General features: G+C 36.6%; 3 protein-coding genes across 4 annotated transcripts in view; 1 reads left to right on the forward strand and 2 right to left on the reverse strand.

Moving 5' to 3' along the window:
- The window catches only part of LOC149610541 (neurogenic protein big brain-like), a 291238-nt gene that overhangs the window by 68784 nt on the left and 198344 nt on the right, over window positions 1-24110 (forward strand). The gene's annotated exons all lie outside the window — the stretch shown is intronic.
- LOC149610545 (uncharacterized) overlaps window positions 1-24110 on the reverse strand; it is a 95540-nt gene that overhangs the window by 22099 nt on the left and 49331 nt on the right. The window contains exons 2-3 of the mRNA XM_089859511.1: window positions 23692-23908; window positions 15971-16114 (exon numbers count right to left, since the gene is read on the reverse strand). The gene's annotated coding sequence lies outside the window, so the exon portion shown is untranslated. The remainder of the gene's footprint in view (window positions 1-15970; window positions 16115-23691; window positions 23909-24110) is intronic.
- On the reverse strand, window positions 20456-22624 carry LOC149610546 (uncharacterized). The gene is made up of 2 exons (XM_089859106.1): window positions 22191-22624; window positions 20456-21860 (listed from the first exon to the last, which is right to left on the reverse strand). The coding sequence occupies exons 1-2, from the start codon at window positions 22191-22193 to the stop codon at window positions 20601-20603; spliced, it is 1263 nt and encodes a 420-aa protein (XP_089715232.1). The 5' UTR covers window positions 22194-22624; the 3' UTR covers window positions 20456-20600.

Genomic DNA, 24110 nt, shown 5'->3' on the forward strand with positions numbered 1-24110 from the left:
GTGGATTATTAGAAATTAATACTGAATTTCATACGAACAATACTGAATCACACTTGATTTATATACGATACATGCAAAAGTTATAGCAGAATACTACTAAAATGCACATGAATATTGATTAAAATACTGGCATTTACTTATTACTACCTAAAAAACACCAATTTTACCATGCACAAGTTCCTTATTAGAAATTAATACTGAACTTCATACGAATAATACTAAAGTACACAAGAATATTGACTAAAATATCCATATTGTTATAATGCAAAGTGAAACATACCCTTTTTATGAAGCAAAAGATGCTTTGTATTAACTATCATGCTTCCACAATTCTATTTCATCTCGAAAGTCACTGCCGTACCTGATTTAAATCTATGGTGAATCATCTGTCCATTCGTCATATGTTTTCTATTTAGCACACATTTTAAGGGACATTTTTACCAAAACAAGAATTACATATTACATAAGGTGCATCGGAGGAAACACGTGATTTCTTACTAATCTTGCCAACAACCTTTCTCTCCAGAGTTCGGAAGTGAAATGACTCTCTATAATTTACAAAAGCCCCTTTTGGCCACCCAACAGGTGTGTGTTATATGACATTAAGGGGGAGGAGGGGTCAAACTTGGTTCATAACAAAAGAATTTATCCCCATCTGTTTTTATTTATACGTAAACACGTTCAGACGTGTCTAGATTTTTGAGATGGGGGGGGGGGAGAACGCAGTTCCATTTGATTCCTGGCTATATTATCAATGGAATTTATTTTGTCCTTTCTTTAATTGGACCACCCACCAGGTTTTATGACATTAAAAGTGGGGCGAGGGTAAACATTTATCCCCATCTGTTTTTTAGTTATACGTAAACATGCCCAGGCGTGTCTTAATGGCTTGGGAGGGGGCGTGGTCGAATCATTTGTATTGTTATGAATGGAGAGTGATTTATTGCTTTGTTAATTGGCGAAGGGTGCCAAACATTTAATTGATTCCAGGTGGTTGCCCCGAGGGCATTATCCTGACAAGTCTCAACAAGTTATGTTTTTGTAGCGTTAGCAGAAATCAACAAGTATTATTAGACCGAAACATTAACTATACTATATTTATCAAAATTATCGGCCGTGTAATTAAAAATGTCTGACAAAACGTAAAAAAGTAATATAAGAAGCATCATTCACAACGCATTTCGTGTTAGAAGTAATAATCCATCGAAACGTTTTTGATCATTTGGGTTACGATTGACCGAAACAAAAACGCTAATTTACAATTCCTAAAATCCCATAGGAATACATGCGAAAATGAATAAACCACCGAAACGAAATCAGTCGTGTAGCATACATTTAACCGAAACGAAAAGGGTCATTTGAAAAACATTTAAAATTGTTAAAAACGTTGAGTTAAATTTTAGCTAAATTTATCAAAATTACTCTATGTTTCACCAAAAACACTTTTAATTTGAGCAAAATTTCACACCGATTAAGAATTTGTGATGCATACCTTAACGGTGCATACTCCACAAACTATAAGCCTACACAATCAATCAAATATTGACAAGTTGAGAAAAAGACGAGAGTACGTAAAACCCGGTCCACGCCTTAACACACATAAATCCACCACCAATTCAAATTTCCCGCCAACATCATCATGTGACGGGAAGATGGGTGAAGGACAGTTAGGGGGTGGGGCTCTTACTCCTCTCCCCCATCCCCCCAACCCATTCCTTTTAGTCTATGAGAGTTCCACAAAGTGATGTGCAACTAGCTGAGATGGAGGTGGAGGAGTAAGAGCCCCACCCCCTAACTGTCCTTAACCCATCTTCCCGTCACATGATGATGTTGGCGGGAAATTTGAATTGGTGGTGGATTTATGTGTGTTAAGGCGTGGACCGGGTTTTACGTACTCTCGTCTTTTTCTCAACTTGTCAATATTTGATTGATTGTGTAGGCTTATAGTTTGTGGAGTATGCACCGTTAAGGTATGCATCACAAATTCTTAATCGGTGTGAAATTTTGCTCAAATTAAAAGTGTTTTTGGTGAAACATAGAGTAATTTTGATAAATTTAGCTAAAATTTAACTCAACGTTTTTAACAATTTTAAATGTTTTTCAAATGACCCTTTTCGTTTCGGTTAAATGTATGCTACACGACTGATTTCGTTTCGGTGGTTTATTCATTTTCGCATGTATTCCTATGGGATTTTAGGAATTGTAAATTAGCGTTTTTGTTTCGGTCAATCGTAACCCAAATGATCAAAAACGTTTCGATGGATTATTACTTCTAACACGAAATGCGTTGTGAATGATGCTTCTTATATTACTTTTTTACGTTTTGTCAGACATTTTTAATTACACGGCCGATAATTTTGATAAATATAGTATAGTTAATGTTTCGGTCTAATAATACTTGTTGATTTCTGCTAACGCTACAAAAACATAACTTGTTGAGACTTGTCAGGATAATGCCCTCGGGGCAACCACCTGGAATCAATTAAATGTTTGGCACCCTTCGCCAATTAACAAAGCAATAAATCACTCTCCATTCATAACAATACAAATGATTCGACCACGCCCCCTCCCAAGCCATTAAGACACGCCTGGGCATGTTTACGTATAACTAAAAAACAGATGGGGATAAATGTTTACCCTCGCCCCACTTTTAATGTCATAAAACCTGGTGGGTGGTCCAATTAAAGAAAGGACAAAATAAATTCCATTGATAATATAGCCAGGAATCAAATGGAACTGCGTTCTCCCCCCCCCCATCTCAAAAATCTAGACACGTCTGAACGTGTTTACGTATAAATAAAAACAGATGGGGATAAATTCTTTTGTTATGAACCAAGTTTGACCCCTCCTCCCCCTTAATGTCATATAACACACACCTGTTGGGTGGCCAAAAGGGGCTTTTGTAAATTATAGAGAGTCATTTCACTTCCGAACTCTGGAGAGAAAGGTTGTTGGCAAGATTAGTAAGAAATCACGTGTTTCCTCCGATGCACCTTATGTAATATGTAATTCTTGTTTTGGTAAAAATGTCCCTTAAAATGTGTGCTAAATAGAAAACATATGACGAATGGACAGATGATTCACCATAGATTTAAATCAGGTACGGCAGTGACTTTCGAGATGAAATAGAATTGTGGAAGCATGATAGTTAATACAAAGCATCTTTTGCTTCATAAAAAGGGTATGTTTCACTTTGCATTATAACAATATGGATATTTTAGTCAATATTCTTGTGTACTTTAGTATTATTCGTATGAAGTTCAGTATTAATTTCTAATAAGGAACTTGTGCATGGTAAAATTGGTGTTTTTTAGGTAGTAATAAGTAAATGCCAGTATTTTAATCAATATTCATGTGCATTTTAGTAGTATTCTGCTATAACTTTTGCATGTATCGTATATAAATCAAGTGTGATTCAGTATTGTTCGTATGAAATTCAGTATTAATTTCTAATAATCCACTTGTGCATGGTAAAATTGTTGTTTTTTTAGCTTGTGTTATATAAATGCCAGTATTTTAATCAATAGTCATGTGTATTTTAGCCAGTATTCGGCTATAACTTTTGCATGTATTTTATATAAATTCCTTGCAGTTTAGTATTATTCGTATGAAATTCAGCTTTAGTTTATAATAAGGCACTTGTGCATGGTAAAATTGGGGTTTTTAAGATAGTATTATGGAAATGTTAGTATTTTAATCAATATTCATGTGTATTTTAGTAGTGTTCAATGTTCTAAACCTAATACAAACTCCGATTCTTCCGCATATACAACTAGAATAAACTAGCATGAACTTCTCTTTCAGGATCTATCATAGAATAACCTAACATAAGCCCACCAGGATCTAACATAAGCTTACATTAGCATAAGCCTACCAGGATCTACCATAGATTGAGCCTAATATAACATAAACCTACCCGGATCTACTATAGAATAAGCCTAGCATAAACTTACCAGGCTCTACCATAGAATAACATAGCATAAACCTACCAGGCTCTACCATAGAATAACATAGCATAAACCTACCAGTATCATAGAATAACCTAGCATAAACCTATCTTTCAAGAACAAGTATAGCATAAACCTACCACGATCTACCATAGAATAAGCCTACAATAGCATAAACCTATATTTTTCAGGATCAATAGTAGCATAAGCCTACAATAGCATAAACCTATATTTTTCAGGATCTATGGTAGCATAAGCCTTTGTATTTTAATCAATTAGTATTGTATTTATTCACCAAATCGTATCAAAGATAGTGTAATCCTTATGTTCTGGGTTTTTTTAGTAATATTTGTTCATTTTAACTAATTATCGGCTACCGATTAGTGTAAAAAATGTCGTAATTCCCCTTTTATGATATTAAAATATGCTATCCTTTTAACCCTGTAACTCGTTTACTAGCCAATACAAAAACATGTGTACACCTAGAACATCATCGTATCTTAATTTGTACACATTTCAATAAACTACGTAAACCTTATCTCAATTAAAACTGGTTCTTCAGTATAAGACTGGCATAAGCATACCTCAAAATCATACAGAGAATAGCATTATGGGAAGGGTGAGTGTAGAAAGGGTCTACTGAGCCTATGGAATTACCAATAATTCATACCCCAAATGTACACCAAAATAACAACAATACAAAACATGAGTACACCTAGAACATCATCGTAGCTTAATTTGTACCTTTTGCAATGTAAACCATATCTCAATTAAAACTGGTTCTTTAATAGAAGAGAAACATAAGCACACATGGAGACCTTAAAATCATACAAAAAATAACATTACAGGAAGGGTGTGTGTAAAAAGGGTCTATTGAACCTATGGAATTACCAATAAATCACACCCTAAATGTACACAATATCCTAAAGATACACCTAATAACAATACAAAACATGAATATACCTAGAACAGCGTCGTAGCTAAATTTATACCATTTTCAATGTAAACCATATCTCAATTAAAACTAGTTCTTTAGTATAAGAATAACATAAGCATACATGGAGACCTCAAAATCATACAGAGAATAGCACTACATGATGGGTGGGTGTAGAAAGGGCCTGCTGAACCAGTAGAATTACCAATAAATCATCCCCTAAATGTACACAATATCCTACAATACCCCTCGAGTTAAGTGACACTGAATGTCGTAATAAGCTTACATTAGTATAAACCTATCTTTCAAGCTCTAATATAACATAAACCTACCAGGATTTACCATAGAGTAAGCCTGCAATAGCATAAACCTATATTTTTCAGGATCTACAATAGCATAAGCCTTTGAATTTTAGTCAATTAGTATTATATTTATTACCAAATCGTATCAAAACTAGTGTAATCCTAAGGTTCTGAGTTTTTTTAGTAATATTTGATCATTTTAACTAATTATTGGCTACGGAATAGTGTAAAAAATGCCGTAATCCCCCTTTTATGATATTAAAATGTACTAATAACCCTGTAACTCGTTTACTAGCCAATACAAAACAGGTGCACACCTAGAACCTCCTCGTAGCTTAATTTGTACCTTTTTCAATGTAAACCATATCTCAATTAAAACTGGTTCTTCAGTATAAGAACAACATAAACATACATGGAGATACCTTAAAATCGTACAAAGCATAACATAATGGGAAGGGTGTAGAAAGGGTCTGCTGAACCTATAGAATTACCAATAAAACATCCCCTAAATGTACACAATATCCTACAATACCTCTAGAGTAGTAGAGTTAAGTGGCACTGAATGTCGTAATGAGCTTACATTAGCATAAACTTATCTTTCAAGCTGTAGTATAGCATAAACCTACCAGGATTTACCATAGAATAAGCCTGCAATAGCATAAACCTATATTTTTCAGGATCTACCATAGCATAAGCCTATGTATTTTAGACAATTATTAATGTATTTATTCACCAATCCTTTCAAACTAGTGTAATTCTTAGGTTCTGAGTTTTTTTTAGTAATATTTGTTCATTTTAACTAATTATCGGCTACCGATTAGAGTAAAAAATGCCGTAATTCCCCTTTTATGATATTGAAATGTGCTATCGTTTTAACCCTGTAGCTCAATAACCAATACAAAACAGGTGTACACCTAGAACATCATCGTAACTTAATTTGTATCTTTTTCAATGTAAACCATATCTCAATTAAAACTGGTTCTTTAATATAAGAGAAACATAAGCATACATGGAGACCTCAAAATCATACACAGAATAACATTACGGGAAGGGTGTGTGAAGAAAGGGTTTATTGAACCTATGGAATTACCAATAAAGCATACCCTAAATGTACACAATATCCTAAAGATACACCAAAATAATAACAATACAAAACATGAGTACACCTAGAACCGCGTCGTAGCTAAATTTATAAATGTATTTTGCAATGTAAACCATATCTCAATTAAAACTAGTTGTTTGGTATAACATAAGCATACATAGAGACCTCAAAATCATACAGAGAATAGCATTACAGGATGGGTGGGTGTAGAAAGGGTCTATTGAGCCTATAGAATTACCAATAAATTATCCCCTAAATGTACACAATATCCTACAATACCTCTAGAGTTAAGTGACACTGAATGTCGTAATAAGATTACATTGGCATAAACCTATCTTTCAAACTCTAATATAGCATAAACTTACCAGTAACATAGAATAACCTAGCATAAGACTATATTTTTCAGCATCTACCAAAGAATAAACCTAGCAAAAGCCTATCTTTTAAGAACTAATACAGCATAAGCCTAAAATAACCTAAGACTATCTTTAAGGATCAAACATAGAACGTCTGAACGTGGTTACGTATAAATAAAAAACAGATGGAATGTCTTAACACGTTTGTGTGAGTCATAAATCAATCTAAATACAGATCCATTGATAATACAAATGGTTTAGCCACGCCCCCTTTTAAGGCCCTTAACCACCTGGTGGGTAGCCAATAAAGGACAATAAAAAAGCATCAGTCAATATACCCTCAGGGGTAATTATCGTTACTTGAACTTGAAAATAAAAATAACCGTTATGGAGGGGAGATAGTATTCAACGAGGGTAGAGTCTTCACTCTAACAAAGGCTGAGGCAGGAAAACTGAACGAGAAATTTCACTACAACCTTTTGAATGATCAAGTTATAAAATGCATGTACGAAGCTATTTTAAAAACGCCTAGGATCTACCATAGAATAAGATAGCATTAGAGTATATTGTTGCAGCAATTACCAAAGAATGTAATACAGCATAAGCCTGCCAGGATCTAACATAGAATAAGTCTAAAATACCAAAAGCCTATCTTTTTCAGCATTTACCAAAGAATAAACCTAGCATAAGCCTATCTTTCACGACCTAATATAGCATAAACCTACCATTATCTACCATAAAATAAGCCTACAATAGCATAAACCTATCTTTTTCGGCATTTACCATAGACTAGGCCTCTCATAAACCTATCCTTCATGATCTAATATAGCATAAACCTACCCGGATCTACCATAGAATAAGCATCCAATAGCATAAAACTATCTTACAATATCTAATATAGCATAAACCAACCAGAATCTACCATAGAAAAAGCCTACAAATTGTGTGAAAACAGCCGTAATTCCCTTTTTATGATATTAAAATGTACTATTGTTTTAACCCTGTAACTCAATAACCAGTATAAAACAGGAGAACACCCGACTGTAGAACCGCATCGTAGCTTAAACTACGTAAACCATACCTCAATTAAAACTAGTTCTTTAGTATAACATAAGCATACATAGAGACCTTAATAAAAAATAATAAAAAATGTACACAATATCCTCAAAATACGCCTAAATAATACCACTATGGTCACTGAATGCCTTCAACATCAATATATTACGTGACGTCATACCAATACACTAAAAATAAATTCAAAATTCCCGAACACCATCACGTGACACGTGACGTTATCAATTCCTCCCAACCCCTACCCCCTCAGGCACGATACACAATTGGCAGATAGTAATAATCAACCAGATCACCCTCCACCACCAGGGGGTATGACAATGGTTATGCCCCCCCCCTCCTTCCCACCATATTTTCCCCCTAAGGCACGGCACGACCTAGAGAGAGAAGAACGAAAAGGGGGAAGAAATGACCCCCCCTCCTCCTCACAGGACCACCGTATACCGAGAATCTCATCGGTATACGGTGGGCTATACTCTCTGACGTAATTGAATGGTATTAGAAGCAATTTGGCTTCTCTACTATAAATGTTTTGTAAATAATTACTCGCTTTACGTTACACAAAACCAAACTGAAAACGGGCTAGAAGTACTGCTTCATGAAACGATTTTAAAAATTTGTTACGAAAAATAACCGCGCAATGTGTTGCCGCGATGCAAATCTATGATTTGGAGTCTTCAAAAGCGCTAACAGGAAAGGAGTTAAGATTTTATCGCGCCCTAATTGTATCTCTGCGAAAATGGCAGAGATAAGAATAAAGTTGTTCCTTGAGGTTGAGCAGCGCTTCTCAAAGTTGTGGACCGCGGACCAGTCAGTGTTAGCCCCATAAAGACAGTAATAAAGCAGGGGGAAAATGAGGTAAGACGGAGTTGAAATAATGATGGGCGATCTGCGGCAATGAAAGTCTCCCAGTGTACCTTGCGCACACGCCCCTACCCTTCGGGCTTCGGTAGGCGATTGTTGAGTGCTGCCGCGTGGCGCCATTGTATTTGTATGAGAACTATAGCTTCTATTTTTAAGACACAGGGGGCGTCCCTTACAATTCTGTGCTATACGACCCTACCTAAACGCTGAGGATGCTGGGAGGACTTCGGTGCCGTTCCGTAGGTGGTGGTATAGAAGCAACGTTATACGTATGCGGGTCTCCACTCCATCCCTATCTCCTTCAAGAAAAATTAGGGTTTCGCCATGTTAGAAGACGGAGAGATGCAAAGGAGCTTTTGGTAAACCTTTACTACAAATTATGGACTGTTACAGAACGTTCAAATTGAGATGAACTCCGAATGGATATATCCTTTTATCCTATGCGCGAGAAACTCTTTCATCCCCAGTTCTTTGGTAAAATGGGGAAAAGGTTATAATAGTATGGAGAGCGCGTAGGAAAGAATTCTTTCTCTTTTTCGCTCAGACGGTTTTTATAGGACACTATAGAGTAGTATAGACGGTTCCGCTTCTATTTCCGCGTATAAAAGGGGAAGATTCGATTTTTGAGCCCAATTTTTTAATACCGGTGGACCCTATAGATGACAAATACCTCTCTCTCGGTACCGGCATGTTCGCCGCTTGCTTTAACAGAATATTCTTTCTTACACTCTCACTATCAGCGTGCAAAAAGAGAAAACAGCGAGGAGTGGAAGCTTGAGGAAGTCCTTTTAAGCTTCCGTTTAGTCGTAATTTTTACAGTTCCGGTTTTTTCTAAAACAAATGGGTTTACCCTTCTCAAAAAAGGAGGGGGGGCATAAGTATAGTCTGCACGATTTAGGGTTAAAACGGAACATTGATTGGTATCTGGACAACAAAGACGTAAGACAGGGCTTCAAAGTCACCAGTCCACCAAATTTGGTCAGTCTTGATTGAAGCCATATCTAATGTCTTTGTTGTCAAACACATGACTCAAATGGTAAAAGCATACGTTCATAAGATATGTTCCATAAGTTTGTCACTGGTTACTGAGAGCTTGTCATGAAGTGACGTAGGTCATAGATTCTGGTGAGGCGTTGTCAAAGGATAGTACAGACTAAATAGGAAGATGGACTGCAAAATTAACCGAAAGTAGTCAATTCTCGCTTGTCGTTCTCGAACTAGCTCGAGCTGTAAATCTCTAGCATTAGGGAGTAACGATAGTGTCATACTATGAAACATATCTTACGAACTAATGGTAAAAGCAACGTAAGGAGGTAACCAAATAGAGGCGTCGTGGATAAGTCTAAAATCAAAACCGGTTGTACTTAATTCCCTAAACATCTAAAGTGGCCCAAGTTTTTATAATGCCTTGACAAAGGTGAACTTTCTATTCATTAGCTATATTTTCACTGCTACACGTGAAATGCTTCGTGCAGTGATGGAGTGGGTGGAAAAAAAAGACCTTTTTGCCTGTTTTTCCAACCATTTTTCTGCAATTTTTTATATCTTGTTTTTTTAGAAATAGTGGTGGGAAAGTACTAGGTTGGAACGATTTCTTAGACTTGACTATGATGAAATGGACCTAAACATTCCATTTACGATATATGAGCGTATAACTTGCGACGGTTTTTTGATGTTTATTAATAGTATTGGTCCATTTGAGCGCCGCATAGTTCTCAAGAATCTCGCGGCGTTTTCCGCGGGAAAAATAAAATCAGGTGATTGGCCGCCATTTATGGAGAGAGGGATTTTTTCGCATAGCTAACTCGATCACGTCCGTGAGCGGGTGGGCCGTGGTTTTGGTAACTGATTATCGTCTGCTTCATAATTGAGAGAACTGCAGGGCACAATTATAAAATGGCAGCGTCCTAGCCTTATTCTTTAATTTTTTACTATATTTTGTTCCACGTTTAGGAATTGAGGTTTCCAATTTATTTAAATAGTATTGAAATAAGGCCAATTAAAGTTTCCGTGAACAAAAATTAACCTTTAGGGATGTTCTGTGTCCTTATATGGTATGAATAGCAGCCGACGACAATCAGTCCAAAAAATACTAGGGAAATGTGTCTGGCAGCATTGCACCTCCTAAAATGGCGCTAGGTTTCGCCGCCGAAAATGAGCGACCGCCGTATCGGCGGCGTTACTTCAATATGGACCAGGACTATTGTCTGGCTTAAAGGAAAGAGTCATGTTATAAGATTTACCCTTTATTATTTGAAGGATCGTATAAAATAAGGAATACTTCAAATTGGAACTACGTGTTTATCTACAATATTAAAGAAGATACAAGCAATTAAGTTTCCTTAATGGCACCTACTAAGCACTGGGAAATACTCCCTATTGGATGCCTAGTACCACCTGACGGATTCGTCCAATAGGGATACTCCCAGTGTATTGCGTAGTAGCCTAACGCGTAGTGCCATCCATTACGGAAACTTAATTGCTTGTATCTTCTTTAATATTGTGGATAGAAACATGGTTCCAATTGATGACATCCATTATTTTATATGTACTTTCGATTAAAAAGAAAACATTCTAGCCCAGAGTATAGTACTTTAAGAGTAAAATTAGTTTTATAACGTTAACACTGAAGTTAAATTTAAGATATAATCACATTGAATATGATTAAGTCATTTTAAACATTCTAATCGAGAACTATGCCTATACATTTTAGCAAAAATTAATTGATCAACCCCTCTTATAAAGATAAGTTAATAACTTAATATCCTTTAAAACAAAAAGATACTTAATGAAAGTTTAAATTGTAATGATTGATTTTGAAAACCAGCGTATCATGTATCGTTATATATATATTGAGACCAGCAGATGTTATATACAACTATACATCTCCCTGAACACAAAAATACTATAAATTGATTCAAGCAGTGTAAGTTCACAAGAGGACTAGCTTCCCATGGAGGTCCTCCATGCAGGCTCCGATACGTGTTAATATTCATTTCTATATCCCAAACGCTGTAAAGCATCGTAAAAAAGCGTATAAAACCTTCTGTTTCGGCCGACCCGTAGAGACCCAACAATATTTCATACTGAAAATAGGGCTAACTCCGAGGGAAAGCACCTATCCCGGGAGCTTCATCTGTTACTATATTTTGCGCGGGAAAATCGCGCGGGAAACGAGAGCAGACAGAAATCCCATAAAAAAAAGGCGGGGAAAACCTTTCCTACGATTATTTCTAGATATACGAGCCCCAGAAAACTAAAAACTGTGGTAGCAAGGTTACCCGGGCCCATTTGTCCATGGTAATATGTTAATACAGATAAACCCGCCATTTACGTGAAAAAATAGGTACTGAAGTACTTAGTTTTGAATTCATCGCGTTAGACTGAACAGGTTTTAGGATTTGTAGGGTCCCCGGTATAATCGTGGCCTCTTTATAGTTGGCTACCAAATTTAGTGGGCGCACTGTAGAACGGTGCAGTCCGCCTCCGGGAGTCAATTACTCGTTTCGTTTTCACTGCAATACTCTTCAGCGACCGAAATCGGTCCCAGATGGGAGATTTTCCCTGCCGAACGTACTTGATATTAAAGGGCCTTTGACATTTTTGTAATTGTGGAAACATTCAATTCGAGAGCGTAAGAGAAATTTATACTGTTAAATTTCATGTCTAGTTATTAATTTCAACCTTTATAGAGAAAAATCTACTTGTGTGTTTCATATAAGATAACTTATTATTTATAGTTTTGAAAAAAGTTTTTTTTTTGTTAATTTTGATGTTAAAATGTCCAAAAAGGGAAATTCGAACGAGATCGTTTTACACTCTGAGCTGTACGCAAATAAAACGTTGCTATATGGATTTCACTATAGAAATTGTACAGGGCGAATTTTGGAAATTAGGTTTAAAATGATTTTAAATAATAATGAAAAAGAATGTCAATGGTCAAAAACGGTCAAGTCAAAGCTAAGAAGCCCAAGATATGCATTTAGTGGGGAATTTGGAAATACCATGAAATTAGTGCTGTGCGAGTACTCGATAAGACTCGAGTACTCGATAAGACTCGAGTACTCGATCGAGTATCGAGCCGAGTACTCGACTCGATACTCGATAAGAGATTTTCTGAGACTCGAAAACGTTTCGAGTATCAAACCAAGGCTCGATAAATACTCGAACCTGCTTTTTAAAGGCCTTTAACTCTGAAAATTTGATGTAGTAGCTATAAAAATCCACTAGAAAGTCACGTTTATTGGTTAAAAGACGCATGTTAGTGCTTATTGGGTAGTTTAGATCATAATGCCAGTGTAATGTAGTAGGGTAGTAGCGCCTAGCTGGTTCAATAGTGGAAGTAAAAGTAATAAAATGCAGTTAATAATAGCGTTGACAATTATAATTATATTTTTATTTTATTAATTTATTTCTTCTTCTTTTTTAAGTTCAGCTTAGTAATTTTCGTTTGGGACTTACGCGAAAGATAATAAAGGCTAGTGGCTAAGGTGAGGAATGATATTCCGAAGAAGATATTGAGGAGGAATTAGTTTGTTAAATTGAAAGGGAAGAAGACTAATACTGTCTGGTAAATGTTTGAAGAAGTTGTCGATGATCGAAATTACACTAAATATCTATTATTAGAGCGATAAATTAACAGAAAGTGCTGAAATACTGCAAAACCAATTCCCAATTACTCGATAAATACTCGAAACAAATTTTCTAACTACTCGATACTCGATTCGAGTACTCGAGACTCGGCTCGATACTCGATAAGGGAAAATTTCAATACTCGAGACTCGACTCGAAACCAAAAATTCAAGGCTCGCACAGCCCTACATGAAATAGCGCAAAAACAACGAAAAAATAGGAAAATATTAAATATTAAGTGTCCAGAATCAGTGGATAATAATGATTAATACACAGGGTGTCTCAGAAATTATAGCAGTGTTCTTTAAGCAGTCCTGATACTGAGTCACTTTTCTCACTTAAAATCACTTTTTTTAAATTCGGTCACTAAAAGTCACTTTTTCGAAAATTAGTCACTATTTATCACTTTTTTTAGGTTTCTTGAAATTTATCTTTTAAAATCGGGAACGCGTTCTGTGTACTGTAGGATACCGCCTATATTTCAGTGCATTCCGACGACAATCTAATGGCGTTTTCCTTTGGGTTCTCGCGGAGCGCTCCCATGGAAGAATTAAACTAGGAGATCCTATTCTTCAAAAACAGTCTTTAACGAAGCTGGAAACTACTACTACAATTTTTATTGCTCCTTGGGAGCGCTCCGCGAGGACCCAAAGGAAAACGCTATAAGCGCAAGCCAGGAGGATCCTCCTGGCGCAAGGCTCGTAGAGAGAAAAGGCCTGAGGGAGCTACGGTACTGTTACTGCTGTAGCAGGTGTTTTTTGGGGGGGGGGCAAAGTTAAAATCGTCTGCTATTGTTTGCTTTCGCGCCGAATCCCGAATCTCAATTTCAAAAAGAAATAGACAAGAAAAAATCGAATCTCATAACGTCTTGAAAAAAATGTGATAAAATTTGCACTTCCTATATTATTATTTTAAATAATAACCAATTGCCATAAAAAAGTCATAAAATGTGATTATTAATTGTTATAAATGAGAAATATTGCAGTAACAGCATTATATCAGTATTTTTTCCACTTTGAATAGTTCATTTGCGATATTTTTTAATCACTATTTAGTCACTTTTCAGTTACTATTTTTAATACGGTTAGTCACTTTTTTCACTATTTTTTAGGCTGTAAGTGAGTATCAGGCCTGTTTAAGCGATTTCGAGTCGAAAAGGTAATTTCTATGACATTAGTGCCTATGAAGGTCACCGTTTACAAGTTATGATTGGAGTGTTTTACGGATGACCCCTTACATTTATTAACCATTCATTTCAGTCCTCAATTAAAAACACTCCAATTAAAATTTAAAAACGGTGGCCTTTCGACTCAATATTTCCCCAAAAACACTCCCATAATTTCTGTCAGTGACACTTTAAAGCCATACACTTTTTGGTCTAAACTCCCTCCATTCCCAAAATATCACTTTATGGGTGCTGTTGGGTCGTGCGACTTCAGAGAAAGTTAGGCCTATATGGGTGACGTTTTTATATTCATCTTTCCGATTCGTTATATAGACGGCACGCGTCGAATTTCATATAGTTTATAGTAGCACATCGGGCTAGATTTTCATAAACCCCCCCCCTTCTCCATTTTGAAGTCGAGCTCTTTATATTTAGATGATGTAAGGATTTTAGGGGAGAGAGCGCGTTGGACCCTCTCCGCTGTTGGTTGGGAAACTTGTTTTTAACAATCTAAATCTTTTGTGTGGTCGTCTGCTTTTTAAATATATTGAATAGGGTCAAATTTGAGTGGGATATTCGTGGCACAAAAGAGTCAGACACGAGCGATTTGGTGATGTGGTAAATATGAATTTGTGTACAGATGCTTTGTGGTATAGTTTTGGTGGGAAAATTTAATATAAAAGCATCGTGCATATGCGCTACTATACTTGAAAAGGAGGGATGGTAATTATTCACGGGGTATAGTGGACGGGTTGAATTCATTCGAATTATTTGAAACCATAACATAAGGGTGCTAGTACGATTGAAATTCACTAATACAATGTGTAACGCAGTTCATTATACCACAGTTTCCCCATATGAGTACAAAATGTAACGTAGTTCATCTTACAACAGTTTCCCTTAGACACACAAAACGTGCAAGGTAGTTCATCCTACAATACAGTGTTCGCGTATGCATGAACAAAGTGTAACACAGTTCGTCCTACAACACGGTATTCGCGTATGCAAATGCGAAGTGTAACGCAGTTCACACTACAATACAGTGTTTGCATAAGCAAATATAAAGTGTAACGGACTTAAATACCAGTTTTCCCATAAGCAAGTACAAAACGTAACGTAGTTCATCCTACAACAGTTGCAAAGAGTGCAAGATAGTGTTTACATATGTAAATACGAAGTGTTTTTAAGAAGTTAATCTTATAACACTTTCCCTACAGACAAACAAACAGTGCAAGGTAGTTCATCCTACAGCACAATCTTCGCATATGCAGATATAAGTTCACCCTACAACACAGTGTTTGCAAATGCAAATACGAAGCGTAAAGCAGTTCATCCTACAACAGTTTCCCAATATGCAAATACAAAAGTGTACGGCAGTTCATTCAACAAATTTTCCCATATATATACGAAGTGTAACACAGTCCATCCAAAAATTATTTTCCCATAAACCAACTAATAAACCCTTAAGATGACTTTGCAACGGTCTCCACGTATACCACGAAGTAGTGGTTTCCACACCAATAATTAGTTCATTTTGCAAAAGTCTCCCCGATATATACAAACAAACCCATCAATTAAAAGATAATTGAAATCCTACCGTTATATCTCGCAATTACGGGTCCATCCTCGGTCGGGTCATTCTAGAATTGGGCTTAATAGTTTCATCCTTTGATATTTCCCGAATTAACTGTCCACTATACGAATCCTTTGACATTTTCGAAGTAATTAATAATCCATCATTCTACAAAATAAGAAAGGAACAAAGAAATCATTAACAATCCATTGCCTTTAAAAAAAATTATAGACTCAAACCATTTAACATTAAATAATAATTTAGTATAAATTCATTAAGTAAAATGCCGACAGCTATATAGTGTGGGAAAGACGTATCTCGTTTTATTTGCCATTTAAAGTCGTTAACTCTCTCGGAGCCGCAATCTCTTAATGAGCGTAATTAATCAAGATAATGCTGGGAATGCCTAGACTGAGAGTGCCACGAAAAGATTCTAGAATGCCTTCAAATACCCCAGTTACCCAGCCACAACCATTTTCAAAAGGAATTCCATTCAATCGTTCAAACGTTGGACCACATCCAAAAGGCCATACCATAAGTTCGTAAGATACGTTCCATAAGTTTGTCGCTGGTTACTGAGAGCTTGTCATTTAGTGACGTAGGTTAAACGTCATAGATTCTCGTAAAGTGACGCCTGGTGTGTCGTTGTCAAAGGCTTAGTACAAACTAAATAGGAATATGGACTACAAAACAGAGTGTAGGCAATTCTCACGTTGTTCTCTAGCTCTCATTAAGTCTCTAGCATTACTTGTGTCATACTTATGTAACATGTCTTATAAACCTATGGCTATACATATACTTCGCTATGGCTAACAAATTTTTATCACAGAGCATTTCCAACGGGCTCCACACCTTTGAAAAAAAAGTCTAACCAATCGTGACGTATTCCCTTTCCACAAGTAATTAGTAGGATGAGGTCCTATTCGTTTGCGCCTATATTAAATGGCTGGTTCGTATCAACCTTCGCAGGTTGTTGGGAAAAATGGTTGAAAGTCTTTGACTCTACAGACTAGGTACGTTGATGATGGAATTTGGGTGTTAAGAATGAATCCAAAGAATGCGACCCCCTAAATTCATCGAATTCCCATTTGCGCCTTTTTCACCGTTGGTCGATTTTAAAGGGAGGGTAGAATGTTAAAGCTATTATTTATTTTTCGAACCAAATAAATCCCCTTTTTAATGGTCAGTTAAGTAAAAACTAGAATCATAGTTCGACAGATAATGAAACGTTCCCCCTTGACCGCATAATGGGTACCTTACAAAGGGCAAGGTGACAATTTTTGTTACATATTTGATTGCATTTTAAGTAGATGAGACTGTAAATGTCTACAGGTATAATATTTGAAAACAAAATTTAGAGGCTGAAAAAGGGTTGGTTTAAAAATGCTCAAAATATTGCATTTCAGTGGTTTGGGTGTCAAATTGGATTGATTTTTGGTTCGTGAAATAAGTGTGAAAAATTAAGCATTGGATGAGTTTGGGTGTAAAGTAAGTGCCCAAAAATAGCATTCGATTGGTTCGGGTGTCAAATAAGTACCCAAAAAATTGCATTTGATTGGTTCGGGTGTAAAATAAGTGCCCAAAAAATGCATTCGATTCGTTTGGGTGTAATATAAGTGCCTAAAAAATGCATTTGATTCGTTTGGGTGTAATATAAGTGCCTAAAAAAATGCATTTGATTCGTTTGGGTGTAATATAAGTGCCTAAAAAAATGCATTTGATTCGTTTGGGTGTAATATAAGAGCCCAAAAAATGCATTTAATGGGTTTGGGTGTCAAAAAAGTGCCTAAAAAATTGCATTTAATGGGTTTGGGTGTCAAAAAAGTGCCTAAAAATTGCATTTGATGGGCTTGGGTGTCAAAAAAGTGCCCAAAAGATTGCATTTCATGGGCTTGGGTGTCAAATAAGTGCCTACAAATGGTATTTGATGAGTTTGCGTGCCAAATAAGTGCCCAAAAAATTGCATTTCATGGGCTTGGGTGTCAAATAAGTGCCCAAAAGATTGCATTTCATGGGCTTGGGTGTCAAATAAGTGCCTACAAATGGTATTTGATGAGTTTGCGTGCCAAATAAGTGCCCAAAATTGTATTTAATGGGTTTTTGGGTTGCAAATAAGCGCCAAAAAGATTGCTGTTAGATCGATTAGGGTGTAGAAGATCGAAATGATTTGGTTGCGCAAAAGATGCCATTTGATTGATTTTGAACCCAAAAGATAACACTAATTGTTGTGGTTTAAGTTAAATTAAAAAATTAAAATTGATGGTCAATTAGTGAATATTATCTTAATTAAACAAAACAACTAATTAGTATTAGCAACGGGAGCGAAAAAGAGCTAAGAATGGCCCGCAGCATTTGTTCCCCATGCCAGAAACATAACTAGAAACAGAATCCACCTTTCCTTTAAAATCCAACAACGGAACAGTCAGTACAGCGAACTGACTCATTATTTGATCTAGTGTTTAATTAAAAGTTTCTCTCGACTCGCTTCTTTCTTTCTTTTTTTTTCGAAACGTTAAAAACCTTTATACTTGTTTGGGTGCCTGAACCTTAATCCATTCATTCAACAGTAACGCGCTTTGATCATTCCTCTCTGCCGTTCCGTTAGTTTTAATTAAACGAATCGAAAGTCGTCGGTGAAACAGGAAAAAAAAAAAATGAAGAGGAAGAGCTTAAGATAAATTCATTAAACGCTCTTAATTTTACGGTGCACGACTAATTGCATTTGTATTCCAATTACCGGTTTTTCTTGACAATGGGGAATTGAAAAAGATAAAAAAATATATATAATAAAAACAAAATTCATCAAAGCATCAGTTAGGACAGGTTTTGAAGTACTGTAAAAATGGCTGCATGTACGAATGTTTTGTACATGTTAGGTAACAATGTTTAAGTGTATTTCAAAAGAAAGTTGCACAAATTAGTTCTTGTATAATGTTTTAGAATTGGGTATGGCTTTTACCTCAAGATCAAGCATAAATAGCATAAATTTTCACGTAACGAATAAATCCACCTTATTCCCAATAGCCAGAAGTTAGGCTTATCTCGGGATTCATTAAAGGGAAGAAATTCGCCTGTCGTCTGCTATAGAGCATGTTTCTGACCTTTGTAGCAGACGACAGACTAATTTCTTCCCGTTATTGACCCCCAAGAATTCCGAGATAAGCCTAACTCCCGGCAGTACGGAATAAGGTGGATTCATACGGAGTTTTGTTAACCTTAATTTCTATGAAAGTCGGTTTTTCGATACTATTTGACAGCTTCCTTTTCCGATTTTGATTAATTAAACCGTGTTTCGATATTGGTTTATACAGTAACAGTCCAAGGAAATTTAATTCAAAATGGTCATAAGGCGGGCGAAACTTAATTGAAATTAGAAAATGTTTATTTGTTTAATTCTTGGCGATACCAATTATCTAAGAGACGGCATAACAACTAACCCCTCTGAACCTTTGAACTTAACCTATATAGACACTTCCCTAACGCTGTAGCTGATCTTACATACACCTTATAATATTCTAAAGTTAAGGGTAATATAATACGATAATTTTATAAGACATGTTCCATAAGACACTTCGCAATGCTAGAGACTTACTGAGAGCTAGTTCGAGAACTTAGGGAGAGGGCAAACCCATTCTTGCCACGTCATAGGCTTATATCTCTTACCTCGATTCCATCCCCCTAACGGGGGAATTTCACTATCGCGCCTACAAACGCTCCCCTAGGTAGAGGTATGACGTCGGATGTTCTTTCCCTCCCTGACAAACGCCCTCTCCCTATTGACTACACTCGGTTTTGCGGCTAAATGTGCGCCTGTTTTGGTTATTACCAAGGTTTATCAACTGTACAAATTTCCACCTATTCCAAAATATTACTAAAATAGGTATGTTTTAACCAGAAATTATTGCTAATTACTTTGTTTATTGTAAACGTTTTCACTATATTTTTATTTTATGTAATTTCTACCCTAAAAAAGGCGCACTTTTAGCCACTCGTGGTTTTGCAGCCCATCTTCCCATAATGCATCTCCCTATACTACTAAAAAGTAGACAAGTCGATACTAGCGCCGCCTGGCTACCAGCGCTGGAAAGTGGAAACCCTTGCGGAAAAAATCAAAAATACTGGACATAAGAAAAAACACGTGCTACCGTCGATTTTTTTCCATTAGCGTCGTCTGCTAGATGCAAAACAGGGTTTTTTTTCTTATGTCCAGTATTTTTTATTTTTGACGCGAGGGTTTCCAGCGCTGGTAGCCAGGTGGCGCTAGTATCGACTTGTCTACTTTTTAGTATAGGGAGTTGCACATCCTGTAGAGCGTCGAGTGTTTTTCACGTGCATCCTTCATCCATGCCCCGATTTTATGACTTAACGTTGTCATAAGATCCCCGACATTTAAGTACTACATCAAGAAATGCACAGATTCACACACAAAAATATCTTTAACTGCATCAATAAATGAACCGATTAACACCAAAATGTCCTTAACCTACAATATTGACTCTAAAGGCAAAGTAACTCATCAATTCGAGTAACTTTATTTGAAAACATAGGTAGGAAAAACACGCAGATTGTTGAAATGACATCACTGTAATTGTGACGATTACTCAATTATAACACAGACATAAGACTCGCCTTGTTTATGCATATCAAAATGGATTCAAATGACTGGATTCAAATTAACTTTAACCACCTCGTAGAGATAAGGTGGTTCTTTCACCTTGACGTAATAACATCCAAGATAATTCCCCGAATCTTCCAATTTTGTCAAAATAATGGAACACTGTTTGATGGTAAACTGATTGTCTTGGTCAACAGCGTCATTGTTATGAAAACCAAATTCATACTTCAGGTGATCAATTGGCTCTTCCCATGTTACATATGATTCCAACCTCGATGCGTCGGAATTCGGTCCGTAAATGGCTTCATTTGATGGAAGAGGCGTTGCAGTTTCGTTTTCCAATTTGACACAATTTAAGTCAAACTTTAAACTAAAATTATCGTTCGATAAAGGTTCGGGTTCTTTCTTAATTTTTTCAGAGGTGATGGTTGAACATAAGGTATTAAATCCGCCCAATAATGAAATCCCTTGTTTGAAGTTGGAACCGACAGATTCTGAAAGACTAGAATGAGACTCTGTTGCGTTTCTGGGTTCATCGGGATCTGATTCAGAATGAATTTCCAATTCTTTCGGCTGAGCAATTTCATTAAGAGAATCATGGTTTGTATTTGGCCCACTTCGTTCAGGTTGCGAACTTTGCCGTTTGTCGTCTGCCTTTTGTTTTAATGGGAACGCAATATCTGCAACAGCAGTTGATCTACTTTCAGACTGAACTTCGCTCGAATCTGACAATTTCGATTCAATGTTTCCCTGATTGGGTTTTCTAGCATTATCTTTCGCAGAAGCACGTTTCCGCTTGCTTGTCGACTGATCGTATTGGTTTTTCCGTTTTGACGGAACACTTTTCGTAATTTTTCGTTCAATTAAAGATTTTGATGGATGAAGTCTAGCAATGTGATCTCTTAGTACATTCTTAAACTTGGTTGCGAAATCACAAAAATTACACTTAAAGGGACGCTCGTCACTGTGAGTCACATTGTGTATCTTTAAATTTCCGCGTGTTCGGGCACGATATTCGCAAAAATCGCATTTGAAAGGACGCTCATCACTGTGAGTGGCGACATGTTTCTTCAAATACGAGCTAGTTCGGGTACGATATTCACAAATATCGCATTTGAAAGGACGATCTTCACTGTGAGTCGCGACATGTATCTTTAAAACATCCCGCCTTCGGGCACGAAATTCACAAATATCGCATTTGAAAGGACGCTCGTCACTGTGAATTACTTTATGATTCTTTAAGGTTGAGCTTTTTCCTGTCTGGAAACCGCACTGTTCGCACTTGAACTTCATCTTCCCCTAATGAACCAAAAAGTGATTCTTTAATCACAATATTTCAGGAATCCCTTAAGAGTTGAATGTAAATATTTGAAAGGAAAGATGCGTGATTTTATGGGCATACCGGTTTTCAAATGAACATCGAAATGTCTTTTCGATCGAAATCTGCATCCAGTTCCAAATTTTACATCAGTGTATGTGTTGAACTGCAGATACTGAGCGAGCTGAAATAACATAAACATCTTACCAACACGCTGGATATTTACATTAGTTGACTGAGGTATGTTGGCTATTCATGCAGAAATGAGGATATCACAAAACATTCTAATATGAGTAATCTATCCAGCTTACCATAAGATTGCGAAAAGGAGGGGTCCAATTAATTAGGTAGTCAGCCAAAGAGGAATTTCAAATAAGACACTGTTCAAAAGTCTTCGCGAATGAGGGACCCATTTAATAATTAATATTCAAATAATCGAAATTAACTTAAATTTTAAGTTCTAAGATAACGTTTTAATACGCCTCCAACTGCCAACATAGATAATAAACACCAGGATCAGAAGGTCGGGGGAGAGCTTGCCGCGCTTTGTACAAACTGGGTAGGTTCTACTTCCGGAAACCAGCGCATGCGTACGGCGAGTCATGCACGAAAAACGAGCAGGCAGACCTCGTCTGCGCAGAAGCGGAAGTCAACTGCAGAAGTTTGGCGTGCGCCCCCCCCCGCACAGGCGCGGCAAAGAGAGATACACTACGGAAGGCATACCTTCCGATCCTTGTGTATATTATCTATGCTGCCAACGCACTTTCCCTCTAAAAACACGTTTTTGCAAAAGAACGGTGAGCAGACGAAACCCTTGAGAGACTTCAAGAACAGGGGCGGAAATAAGTAAACACTTTAATGTAGTATCAAGGAGGAGTATCCTCCTTGGTAGTATACGCGCCGAGCGAGCCGAAGCGTTCGCCCTCTAGCGGATTTTAGAAGAACAAATTGGCGGGAAAATGACCGCATCTTTAAATGAAGCCATAGGGTTGTTGTGTAGTTACTTGTAGGAATTATTACTGAATTGCCCAGAAGTTCTAGAATTCATTGTATTAAAAGAAATGAATGAATTAACGCGCTTAGAGAGAAAAAGTAAGTTTTTAGACTTTATCTTATCTAATCCCAACACCCAAATTAAATGTACAAAACTCCTACGAGATGTATATAGGTACAGTTAACCTCAAAAATGTGTCTGTCTGGAAGCACTTGCAAGTTAATTTAATTAACTTACTAATTTGAACACTTAAATACATGGTAATATCAAAAACTTGCTTAGTTACAGAAGTTTCCCTGTTACACTATCCAGAGACTGCGGTATTAACTTCGTTTGGTTTACAAATACCTCTTACTTTAAAAATGTGTTTAGTTTTTATTAGATTTTAGACTTTTCGACGAGTAGAATCCCTAAAATAATTTTGAAAACCTTCTAATGCTAAAAATGCGACGTATTTTATAATTGTAGTGCTTGCCATTTTATACTGCCTATCTACCATTCGCGAACTTCCCGCCAAGAGTTTTCAATTCAGTCCGCTAGAGGCGCTGCGTGTTAGTTAACCTCTAAATCCTCGGCGCGTATTCTCTAGTCCCATACTCCCATTTAGTCTGTACTAAGCCTTTGACAGCGACTCACAAAGCATGGATTTATAAGAGAAGCGTAAGCTTCTATTATAAATCCATGCACAAAGCGTCGTTTTACAAGAATCTATGACATTTCACCTACGTCACTTCATGAAAAGCTCTCAGTAACCAGTGACAAACTTATGGAACATACTAAAAATATGTACATATTAAAAATAATTAGTAATACATTACATCATTTCCAAGAAACAATAGCAGCGAAGTCCGAGCCGATAATTGTTAGCTTCCATTTGCGCACTTTCCACAGGACATAGCCCACTTGATCACGCGCATCACGACGCAAGCTGGCTTGCTGCTACAATTAGTTCAAATCTGCACTCACTGAGTCACTGCGCATGTGTGAAATTATCAACGAACCTCGCAGGCAGACGGGATTTTTTAGTTTGAATATCTGAAATTAAAGGAGAAAAAAATTATCTTTATTTAATTGGCGAAAAAAATGAAAAAAAAAAATATATGGGAACTCAAAAAACCATAATATAAGGTATTTTTTAAATCGTCTTGAAATTGTTACAGGTTTATAAAGCAATAAAATGAAGTCATTTACGGTTTATAGAGGTAAAAGTAAATTATAGGTTAATATGTCTAATAAC

Source organism: Phalangium opilio, unplaced genomic scaffold (genome assembly GCF_054372755.1).
Source record: "Phalangium opilio isolate 3A_F unplaced genomic scaffold, DU_Popi_V2 ptg000329l_1, whole genome shotgun sequence".
NCBI classification, from domain to species: domain Eukaryota; kingdom Metazoa; phylum Arthropoda; class Arachnida; order Opiliones; family Phalangiidae; genus Phalangium; species Phalangium opilio.